The sequence below is a fragment of the Bombus terrestris genome, chromosome 4 (genome assembly GCF_910591885.1).
Source record: "Bombus terrestris chromosome 4, iyBomTerr1.2, whole genome shotgun sequence".
In the NCBI taxonomy this organism is placed as follows: Eukaryota; Metazoa; Arthropoda; class Insecta; order Hymenoptera; family Apidae; genus Bombus; species Bombus terrestris.
This window is the reverse complement of record NC_063272.1, coordinates 13,981,885-13,994,544: the sequence shown is the minus strand read 5'-3', so window position 1 is coordinate 13,994,544 and position 12,660 is coordinate 13,981,885. Positions and strand designations below refer to the sequence as shown.

The window sequence follows — 12,660 nt, the reverse complement described above, 5'->3', positions numbered from 1 at the left end:
GAGCATAATCGAATACACTTGAAACGAAGTTGCGAAGACTCGCTAAATATTGATAAAAGCATCGAAAGAGTTCCTTATTGAGATGGAACTGGTATTATAAGATCTCGTACGGACGGTTCTGCTATTAACTATGATCATTATTACATGGTATTGTATAAAACCGAATGCCTTTCTCATTGTGCGAAACAAAATCAAAGATTTGTCGGAACTGAATGGAAATATAATACGATTACATGACACATTATTATGTATACATGTCGCGTATCATAGATTATTAATACAAAAACTACTTCAACGTTTTGATCAATAGTCATTAAATATACATCAAACAGGTTATTATTAGAGTAATAACAGATACAGATATAAATAATTATTAGAATGCTTCAATTACTATCGATTTGGTCAGTGAAAACAAATGGACGAATTTAAAGTACGTGCAGCTGCGATATCTGCTTTGTAAATCCCATAGACCATCTACCAAGCGGAAATATTTTACTTTTCTTTAAAAATATTTAATTTGGGTATTATTGGTAACTTATTAAATAACATCCATAAATATTGAAACAATTAATATTTCATTTATGGATCTATTCAGGAGAATATTTTTAAAAAATTTATGAAGGAGAGAATATCATGTACAATATTTTTTAAGGAATCAGTTATTACTACAAAACCATAAGTTGACTATGGTTTTTGCATAGTGCTCTACTGTCTGTCGGCAGGATATGGAAATCTAAACAAAAACTATTTTCACTTAATTTTTCTTATATTTCGCGATACAAGGAACTTTTCCCGCGGAAGATCGACCGAGTTTCGCTTGAAAATCTAATTTTCCTCGCTGGTCGATTTCCCTTTCCGCTCTAATGCGGCGCCAATATACGCGTCGTCTATAATCCTAACAGGCAGTTCTCAGAAATTCATCGAGCGCCGTTCCCAAGCTGATTTCCCTCCTTCGCGAATTCAATTTTCGCCATGTTCGTCGGCTTTGTCTTCTCTTTCAGTGGTTCGTGCAGACACGGCTAGTTTCCGGCATGGACGACAATTTTTCTGCCCACATACACGAGCTTCTGAATGATGAATTTTGAAGAAAGGAATCAGTAGAACGAGCACCATTTTCTCTTTTTTTGTATTTTTACATCAGATTTTTTTTGCATTTTAAATCGGGTTGAGATCGTAAAAGGGGTCGAAACTACGACCAGAATTTGACGTTTAACGGTGAATAAATCTGATCTGAATTTGTCGCGCGATTGACATCGCTCTGGTCAGACGGAACATCGACGCCGCGCCGGTCAATTCGTGAAATCATACTTTTCCTGATCGCATACGAGCATCGGAAGTTAATTGCGAGAAAAATGAAAAGAAGGAAAGATAAAAATTGATACTTTTGTAGAATTGTGAGACTTTGAAACGTGAATTTTGGGTAACTAAACTTAAAAATTAGGTAATTAGGAAAATAAAAAGTTAGGAGATTTGAAAGTTAGAAAATGAAACAGTTAGGAAATTAGAAAGTTGAAGTTCTAAATTTGATAATAAGGAAATTTGAGAATTTAAATAATAGGCGACGTATAGAGGAATTTATCGTATTTCATGAATATTGTCGCGATATTTTCTCTGCTTTATACTATTCTGCGTCATAAGATTTCACTGTACGCTTGTACTTTCCATGTGTTTCATTTTGAACAAAACTCCACGTCAGAGCACAAATCCGACTTGCGATTTCACGAAATTTCACGAGCGAGTTCCCCCATTCATTCACGGAGGGCGACTCTCAAAATTCCTATCCAAACAAAACGTCGCATTGTCAACACCTGGATCCCGTTCTTCATAAATCTACATCAGCAAATCAGGACATTAGCTTTCATGGGGATTTAAGCCAGTCGGTAGACGACGTTAAGTCCGCGTCGCGAAGGACTTGACAAGACGAAGAGGAAAAAAGTGCGTACCGACTCGTGGTCCCGTGGCGTCGTGGATTTATTACGAGAAGAAGAGATGCAAACGGAGAGGCTAAGGGACTGAGGAAAATGGAGAACGATGGTGTGGCTCTGGGTATCCAGCCAGGCTACTGAAAATGGAAAATCTTTTCAGACGAGGCTGGAATACCTTTAAACGCGGAAGCTAACGTGGGTACGAGATGTCAGACTGCAAAGGCTCGTCGCCAGCATATTTATGACGTGAGCAGAATCGTCCTGGTAAAATTGAGATCCTAGAAAGGGTGTCGGCAACCACACGCGGTTGATTGTAAGTAAATGCGGTCTACCAAGTCGTTCCAACGAGTGTATTTTAAGCCGATCCTGTTCCATGGACAAGGGTAGATTCTGGGGTTAATTTACTCGGGATTAATGTAGGTAGAGAGTGGGAGAATCGCTGTAGCGGAATTATGATGTGATTGTTTTCAGAGCGCTGTTTGTTTTACGAGTTAACGTTAATTAGGATGCGCCTGCTGTTTGGATTTAGTTCGAAGAAACATTCAAGAAGAAATGTTTCAACCATTCAGAAGATAGACTGATTAACTTGATTTTTGAAAATTTCTGAATTTTAGTAGCAAGATGGATGATCGAGATCATCAATATGGCTGATTTGTATTTCGGTCCTTTAATTTCTAACGTTAAGTAGCTACTATGAAAAATCGCGTTGCAAGAGATTACATCCACACTTCGTATTTTAATAAAAGTAATCTGGGTATTATATAGCTTTAATGACCACGACCATTGGAGACAATAACAGTATTTTACGTATTTCCACTGTATCTTACAAACCGAGCGATGGGATTTCTTGAACAGAAGAGCATCCTTTCGAAAATACGACTCTCCCCATTGTCCAGCTGTGAAATACGTTCGCGTGAAAAGGACGCGATGCGATGGGAAATGAAGTGTCTTTGAGTCTCAATAATCCGAGCTGCGTACTCGACGAAATAGATATTCGGAGCGGATAGAACTTTGTTGCAAATTTATCGATGTCCGTGCGGATTTACGATTTGCAATTTACGCTCGCCGGCCACCTACGATCGGCCAGCAAGAAACATTGTTATGGTTTCGCGACGGCTCACCCCGACTTGCCTACGGAATTATTTTGCATAAATTTCATCTTATGACTTTGCGCCCACCCGCTCCCTCTATCCTCTCTGTTTTCGTGTTCTGCTCTCTGAAATCAAATCACTGAAATATCGACTTCCAGCTATTGTCGAAAACGAATTAGTCTGTAGCGCGCACGATATCTGTTTTCTTGTTTACAATTATCCATAATCATTATTCGTAATGTTAATAATAATGATAATAAATTGGCCAATTCCACTTTTCATGAAATTCTCAATTTCACGAACCAGACGGATAATTATTAATTAATATCTTTAAAGAAAAATCACTTAGTCTCATCTTTGATGAATCGAATTTGTAAAGAATCGAATTTGTTTTTTCTATAAAGATAATTATAAATGTTAGAAAAAGCTATTCGTAATTTTTCCCTCATTTCAACGTATTAAATTAATTACTATTGCAGTAATTAGAGATTGAAAAACAAGTTTTGAAATACTTTGGGTTGACAGAAAAAATATATTAGAAATTAAATTTGGAATGGCAATATTTTACGACATGAAATTGGTTGGTAACGCAAGTTTCTACAGAGAAATCTATTGGAGGATTCGAGGGGTCGGCTTGTCCGTATGGGTGGGATTAAGTTAAGGATTTCCGCAGCCACAATTACATTCGGTGTTCTACTTTCGCTCTTCACGCTTAATGCGACGAAGTTAATTCTACCACTTCGAAGATCCATGATTTTTCTTTGTGGTGGCAGTGTGCGCTGAATAATCCCTTTGAAAACGAGGATTTCCATCATTTCTGATAAAAAAAAGTTGCTATAAAATTCACACGGTCCGTGGGATCGTATGGAAATAAATACGAGCTGTGTCTGGCTTACCGCGTCTGTCGATCGATATTATTGTCTCGAGAATGGGGAACGACGATCTCTTTTCCGACTCTACGTTCCAACTTTCACCATACACGTCGCGGAATACCGATTTCTCGACGAGTGTGAAAAGTTACGAGGCCGATGGAACCGAAGATGGCATCGACGATAGAAATCAGCTCGAAATAGTAGATAGAATGGAAATCCGACAAACGTTCGTCTGACTGGCACACCTTGAACCTTCTGTAGTTTATTAAGCTCTGAAATAGTAAGAGTCGTGCACTCGAGTGCGTCTCCCATTTATCAGATACGAAATCCGTGCCTTATCAGCGCTGTAACGTTTCAGTGTCGAGATGTTTGCCCTAGACGTTTCTAGGTGTTAAATACGTTCCGCTGCGACTGAAACGAGAACTAGTGCAGTGTCAGTGTTAGGATGATGGAGAATGTAGAAGACTTACAGGATGTGTGAGATATAAGTGCGTAGATTTCTGGTATAATTTTGTGAAGAATGTGAAGGAGAATATGGTGGAAATAGCGAGGACAATGCTGCAGATTTACCTTTCTTCGACGTTCGGAAAGAATCGTCCTTAGGAACGTATTGAATGTCGTAGACCAACGTCGTGTTCGCTAACAGAGTTTTGTCCTTGTTGATCTTGTAGATGGCATATTTGAACGCCAGCTCCGAAGGGCTGTCCTTTTGATCTTCCGTAAAAATCGCACCTGTAACATTGAGAAAAGTCGAACCATCAATAACTGAGATGCTGGGATTCTTCGAAAACTTGGAAAATAATTTTTGTAGTATAAGTTGTTTGTAGTAATACTTTGTGGCGAAATAACCAGCGGTCAAAATAATATCTTTAGATACTTTGACGGAAGCATTTACGTACGCTTCGTCATTAGTTGATCGTTTTGTATTCAGTTTAATGAGTTGTTTATAGTAGAGTCATGGAGAATCAATCTTTAATTAAATTCCGGTGATCGAATATGGCAGGGTCGCGTAAGAAACTAACGCTGGCAAGAAAATGTTTCGATGTTAGCAACACGTTTAACTCGAAACATCGTCTCTCTGTTCCGTATATTTCTCCACCAACCTTTTAATTACATTATATCAATTAGACCCCTGACAAGTTGAACGGACGCAATTACAGACGATCGATTACACCTTCGTAAGAGCGAAACGTTTATAATCGCGTTTGCCCGCGAGCTAACGTCTACTGAAAGCAACGATTGAAAATAAATGTGCGCTTCATTGCTTTACAATTACTTAATTGAGCCGTATAATCCGCGAAACTTTGGGGAGGAACAACAAAAGTTTCTTTTACAAAGAAAGTGAAACATTTCCAATACCGACGACGTACATTTCGCGAGAGGGAAGCCATTAAATTAAAATCACGGTAAATGGCTGCAGAAACTTTGGACGAAGAATTAATCAATAGATTATTCGGAAAGCTGTCGTATCTCTAGAATACTAAGAATTCCGACAAAGAGTCATGTTGATATTTAATAGATTGCTTTACGTATCGCGTTGTACGAGCATTACAGGCGTCTAAAGTCGTTGACATGGTTTCTGCAATTCTGATATGACTATCATTGATATGATCTTTGTAACCCCTCAGAATCTTCAAATGATTCTCATTGTCAACTTCATTTCGCAATCTCTACGATCCCTTGCGACATTCAAATGATTTAAAGTGTCAGTTTCGTGGTCTCAGTGACTCTCCATGGCCCTTATTTCGTCCACTATCATTAGTTGTTAAGATGTTAAGTGAAAAAATAACGATTATGAGCTGTGATCGACGTCGAGCCTGACAGAGTAATCCAGGATATAATTTGATCAGATGGGGGATTTCAAACGAGGCGAAGATATAAACGAGATTCTGTAGCCAAGCGTCATTTTCCTGGTCATAATATTATACGCGCCCGAAACTTTCAACTTTCACAACTCTGGTAATCAATTTTATTTGCCGAGGTTCGTTATATCAATCCCTGCATGCTTCCACACGGATAAAAGATGAAGTTTCGTTCTTCGTCCTTCGTTCTATTTCTTATTTTTATATTTTTTTCTGTTTTTCTATTTCATTTTTAAAACTTTACGTGTAGCGTGCGTTAAGGAATTTATTAAGAATGATCCATTTTCGAGCAGTCTGCCAGTCAGACTACTTTAATTCTCTTCTATTTTACTTTGTTACTTTATTTCATCGTTCCATCAATTTTGTACCTTCGGTGAGTTTTGCTCACGTTCCATGTTTCTCTTTCGTTTCAAATAACTAAAAGCACGAAGGACAATTCCTTTATTAACCGCCCCTAAGCTGGAAAGGCCTGTAGGTATTAATTTACACGGTGAAATTGTAGGCTGAAATGTAATCGACGGTAGTCGAATTTATCTACGTCAGTGGCGAAAGTTTCCCTAGCAGAGAACTTCTTTCAAACCAATCGATCTCCATCGCTCTTCCGAAACGACATCAACGATAATTGACCAAGTTGAATTAATTGTTTCTAAACGATCCTTAGACAGGAGTACACCCTCGCCTGTCTAATTATCGCTAGCTGAAAAGATTAATTCGATTTTCTAGTTTTCAAACTGACGATCCTTCCATCGCGTCGGTGCTTAAAGCATCGCGATTCTAATAAAAATGTATGATATGCATGGAAGATGAATACAGAGTGTCGCATATTCTCGGAAATTTATTTCACGATCTACGAAAGTTCCATCGCCTAATTAAGTTTTCAAAAATATAGCGCCCTCTGAATTATTCATATTTCCTTCATATTGATTTCGATATAAAAATTACAGTAAATTTATTTCGCAATATTAAAATTTTCTCATAGAAGAAAGATAAAAGGATAGAGGTAGTCTAATCGGATAATGTAAAAAGTTTATGCCGTGGGATTGTTGAAGGAGTTTGTCGATTTTGATAAAGTTGTTGCTAACGATCGCAACAGCCATTAGGATGATCCATTGTCTCAATGTACTGTGTATATTTCCCTTCTGCGTTCCGCTGGTTGTCGTTCAAAGTCACGTTAAGGAATACTAGCGGAGACTAGAGGGAAACGTGGAGGAGCCTGGATTCAGTATATTCGGATTCCGGTGTCTCGATAAAGATCCCATAGATAGAAACTCATGCACTTTCCTGTTTGCACGTGCCATGCAATCTGTGTGTTCTGTATTCTTCGCTTGAAGTCCTGTTCACATCGTACGTACACAAAATTTTCCTAATTTTTTACTATGAGACATGAGAAACCGATAGCACTCCACTACAATCTGGATCGAGATTATTTTTCCATTTATATCTGTAGGTATAATTTATACATTTATGATTTCATTTCAATTTATACATTTATACATTTATATTCATTATATTTATTTTTTTATTTATATTTATTTCTAATAGTCAGGAGAATAATTTTGGGAATCTTGTAGCGGTTGTAATCAAATGGAAAAATGGCTGTGATATGAGTAAAAATTCATAAAAGGCGATACGGTTTGATTCAGCAAAGTTGCGCTTAGGGGAATCGACGGCTGATCAGTGCGGCCTCTTTCCACTTGCTCGGTGTGAACTTCGCTTCAGCCGCGCTCTCAAGGGGAACGTTGAAGAAGTCGTGTTCGTCGAAGGATTGTATTCGTGTGCTTTCTAAATCGTTCTAGCGGTGTACGCAGTAAGACGTTTCCTTGGAGAACTCTTATTGAAATTGAGTACGTCATCGCATCGACGCCACGGATAGAAATCAACGTTGCTGTTTGAAACTTTTTCATCTTGTCGAACACGGAGGAAAACATTTCCTTTTCATTTATAAAAAAAATGTAATCTTTCGTAAATATAACATTAAGAAAAATTCTGATAGACAGGAAATATACTTATGTCAAACAATAAGGAAACGGGAAAATGCGCCTAAGCTTCCGTTTACCGACTTACAACAGCGTCGATAGTGTTTCAGCTGAACAGGATTCGAGCAAACAAGTTTCTCTGCTTGTCTTGCCAAGAATTCCGTGGCTCTAAATTCGGAATATCCACTGATTGTCCCAGGAAGTCGAGGAATTATGTCCATAAGGCGGGATTGTACGTTTTTGCCATCAAATGCAGATGAACTCCAGAAAACGTATAAATCAAGATGTTGGATTTGTTACGAGATATTAGGAGGGATTTACGCGAATAACAGAATAATTATACAGTTTAAGTTGGTCTAAACTACGTTCACAAAATTCCCAACGTCAACGTGGCAATATCTGACAGATTATCGGATTTGTATTGAAACGAGTGCTTCCGTGAACAACATTAGCGTTTCAGACGTACTTGCGTATGAACCCCTCGATTGTAGATAGATAGTGATATCGGAATATAAATATTTCGCGACGGAATTCCAAAGTGTTTCCTTCCCCTATTGTGTTCGTCCATCGAATAGTCTGGTATTATATTGGCTAACCCGCGATATATGGAACTGATACATTGAGTTACCGCGTTTGTTTGCGCGCCCACGGCCATTTAAATGCGACCCGCGCTCGACCGGACGATTTTGCTCATAATATTTCACTCGGAGCGACATGGCCAACAAATAGGAAAAGAGACGTAGAACAAAAATAAAAAAAAGATAGGGGATATGAAATGAAACCAGTTGTAATTCCCGTATGCGGGTCACTCTTTGTTGAAACTGATTATCAATTCGAATATACAATAGTTTACGCGCATGTATAATTTCAATTTTGATTGCTGTCGAATGTTTTGTTGAATAATTTATAGAGATAAAACAATGACGCGTTGATAACAATGATGGTATTAAATACGTTTATCTTTGCGTTATTATCGACACCTATACTTTTCAAAAAGCAGAATATATTAGTACACGTAAAAGTTTTTTTATGGAGACTCCAAAGGCTTTTGAGGTTTTTACGTCACAGAGGCGACGCGGTGTAATGTCGTCCAGGGAGAATTTAATTGATGAAATTGCTCTTTCAGGGAATCATAAAGGCCTCTGTTTCAGAAAGTTCGTCAAGATGTCACGGTAGGTGAGAGGTACACGGTAGCCGGTACTTTTTAATTAACCGTAAGCGAACTGACGCTTTTTACTCTGTTTCGCCACGCTGCTTTCTAACGAGTGTGAATAATTAATGAGTTCTTTTGCGCGACGCGTCCTCATTCCATGCAAATACAAATTACTGAACACACGTGTGGTTAACGAAGATTGAACTTCCAAACGTTGCCTGGAGTTATCTATTCCCTCACGCACTTCTTTTACAAAAAAAAAAGAGAGAAAGAAAATTATAATAAAGAGTAGTTTAAATTTTACCAACGAAAGCATAACAGCCTGCTCTGTTTCGCTATAATACTAATGAAACTCGAAATTTTTTTATATGACATATACCTATGCATAAAAGATTTTTGTGATAAGAGTACAAGCACTTTTACGAGCTGCTGTATTTGTAATCTCAAAGGAATAAAGAAGAATCATGGCGTTTACGGTCGACGACAATCCTGCCAAGCAACATATTTCTGTTGTGGAAATTCTCAAATACGTCTAAGGGAATGGCGTAAAGGGAAAGAGCGAGAGAAAGAGCAGTTCGAGTCAAAAACTTTGATGGGCCTAATGGCTGAGACGTAATGCGTTTCTAGTGGGATTAAGAAGCTTCATAATTATTCGACAGAGCCTCAGCTCGGACGTTTTAAAAAATACAAGCCTCTCGTTTTATTTTGAATCTGGGTTAAAAATTTGAAAGTCTGGGGGAAAAAGTCATTCACTGGGAGCTTTTATGAGACAACGGCGGAAAAGCAGCTATTGTGCGTTTATCCACAGTTAGGAGGCCTAAGGGTGAAGTTCGATCGTGGAATTTGGTTCTCGCGTTTATCCGTCGTTTCCCGAGAAAATCTTCGATCGAAGTCCATTCTTCCATCGAGCTTCTTTCTCTTTCTACGGCCATGTAAAATGTATAAGCATTTTCAGCCGATCCATTGAATTTTTCATTGAACATGTTCTCAGAATATCCTTCTAGCCGCGAGCTTCGACTGCGGATGGAAAACGGCTCGTTGAGGCGTAAAGAAGAAGAAAAGAGCAGCAGAAGGAGCGAAGGAAGAGGTAAAAAAGGACGGAGAAGAAATTTCTTCGCGATAATAAAGCTCCTTATTCCTCGTATTATTCAAATTTTCCAGCCCTCCGATCGAAAACTGTGATTTCTCGATAGTATCTTTGGCTTAGAGACAACCGGCCCTAGAAGATGTTCGATAGAGAAAATCCTTTATCTTACGCTGAAGAATAAGTCTGGAAATCCTGAACGCGTTAGATTCATAAATGCCTCGCGAGATTCCATTGAATTTCCTATGAAAAAGCGTTCAGCTGTGGGCGATCTCGTTTGGAACAAGAATATCGTCTCGAGGGGAAAGTAGTGGGGGGAGGGAGAGCATAAAAGAAGAAACGAAGAAGTCCGTCTTAATTGTTGTCTGCCAGACAAACCTCTGGTGTGATCGTGACTCTGATGATCATTAGCACCGTGAGAATTTTTCGCGTGACGAAAGCTGCGCTCGAGCTCTCGTTCCAGCGCGAAAATCGCCAAAAGAATGCATGCAGACGCGTCGCCTATAAAAACATTCCGAGGGAATGCCTCGAAGGGACAAAGGGAAGCTCCATTTATGTAAATATCTTGACGTTTAGAAATTGATCGCTCTGTGTACGGGAAAGGAAGCCTAAATTGCTTTCGGCGTGAAATATTTCAGGATGTTTGACGTAATTGAATTTTGTTCCTCGTGGGGTCCAAAAATTCGCAAATTTTATGGGCAGAAAATACGCTGAATCTTCATCTACTAGTACGTCGTAATTTATTAATAAGTATATTATGTTGTTGGAGCAATGGATTCTTTTTTTGATCGTCTGATTTTCCAAGCGTGCAGTGTGCACAATGCAATGACGATGCGCTGTTATGTTATATATCACGACGTGTATTCGTTAATTATTCCTTTTATTTTAACGTAAAAAATGACGCGTAAATGTGAACAGAAAGGAAAGACTAACTCCAATGAAAAGCACGTGAATGAAAAGAGTAAACGAAGGCAACGAGCACGTCTACGCAACGAAGAAAATAACTGTCTCATCGTAGGAGCATTTGATCGATCCAGAGGCACGAAAACGGGCACGTTCTATAGGTGGTTCGGTGAAACCGATCGATTTGTCGCAACTTGACCGAGTTTCCGGTGAGAACCACTCAGGCTTGTCCTCCGCGCCGCTCGTAATCTGCCGGAACGACAACTTAAGCGTCGAAAATCGAGTTGGATGCGTCGATGGAAGTAATTCTCCGACGAGTTGGTGGTCGACCGCTGGAATTATTGTAGCCAGGATGCAATGCCCAAGGGAAATACCGTTGGTGGCTTCTGGAGGGATCAGTGGCGTAGCCTCATGTAAATGTGAATACGTGAACAGTTTCGCGGGATCATCAACTGCCGCGCTATTATTCCACGGATTAATAATTTATTAGTGTGTGGCGTCGCACGAGATGACGGCAGTTATGCGAGAGGTCGGAGGATATTTACTCGTAGACAGTTGTGACGTATCGCGATTGAACGATCGACAGGGGAGCGTAACCCAATATTGTACTCGATTAGCGATCGATTGCGATCTTTGTCCAGTTAACATTCAACGATCCCCTCGAGAATATCCTTTGTAGATTGTTCAAACATTTTATTTGCAGTCGAGTTGAGCGTTTAACGTAACAGTTGGATGCGCGAGCGATGATACTTGTTGGATACGAATGGAATGAGCATTCTTATCGCGGTTTTAGGTGAAAGTAAAAGGAAAAATCTGGTAGGTTCGAGTGTAACCGAAATGTTATCACCATGATCCGTTGATAAACTATCGTGGGAGGGGATAATTAGCCGAAAGATGAGGTACATCGTCGGCATAATCGTAACCAGCGAGAATCGTAATTACGCGGCTCACCGCGATACCATAATAACAAGTTGCGAGATTTGCACGAGGAACTTCTTATCGTCGCTCCCGCTGTTTAGCGAACTTGGTCGCTTCTTCTAACCAGAAAGTCGGGCCAGGACAATTTAATAGCTCATTAGCAACGCCAAGCTGCAAATTTGTCCGAGATAATATCTTTTAACCAGACGACTTTGATAATGTATTCCAAATTTTCAAAGAGCGTACAATATTTTTCGTGTATGTAGGAAGTTTATGTGTATTACACCGCAATATTGCACTCTCTTCTATCAACTTCAACGGCCAACGCTCCATATGATAAAGGCAATAAAAAGTTAAAGAGAGAATTCACGCGAAAATTTCAAAGAAGCACGATTTAATAAAGTAGCAGCGAGCAAGTTTTGCATGTCAAAAGTCCGAAAGTGTCTCGAGAGCCAGTAACGAACCATGGCAGAGGCTTTGAATGAAACAAACGAGCGATTCCAAGCCGAGAAACAAACGATACGAATGATATTTCCGAAGAAAAAGTTTCGCGAGGCGCGCGCCACCGACATAATCAAGAGCGGTGAAGTTTCTCGACGCGAACTCGCCACTGAAGAAACGAACCTGCTGAAAGAGAAGAAGTCCGTATAACGGACAATGATAAGTCAGACTCGTAATTAGCGGACTTGCTCTCGAGTTCCACGCCAGTCCTGAGGAAACGGCTAGCTGTTTAAGCTTCTTTCTCCCCTTCTTCGTCCTCTTCTTCTTCCTCTTCTTCCTGTACTTGATGGACAGCTAGAAACGCCAATTGGGCTCTCAAAATCTTGTACCAGATTTTTCCATTTATCTATAGACTCAGTAACTATCAATAAGACT

At 39.4% G+C, this 12,660-nt stretch overlaps 1 protein-coding gene across 8 annotated transcripts in view; it reads right to left on the bottom strand.

The window, feature by feature from the left end:
* LOC100651036 (glutamate receptor ionotropic, kainate 2) overlaps window positions 1–12,660 on the bottom strand; it is a 200,095-nt gene that overhangs the window by 118,409 nt on the left and 69,026 nt on the right. For all 8 annotated transcript variants that reach the window (XM_048405375.1, XM_048405368.1, XM_048405370.1 and 5 more), the window contains exon 3: window positions 4,459–4,620. In XM_048405375.1, the coding sequence (XP_048261332.1) occupies window positions 4,459–4,620 (162 nt within the window). The remainder of the gene's footprint in view (window positions 1–4,458; window positions 4,621–12,660) is intronic.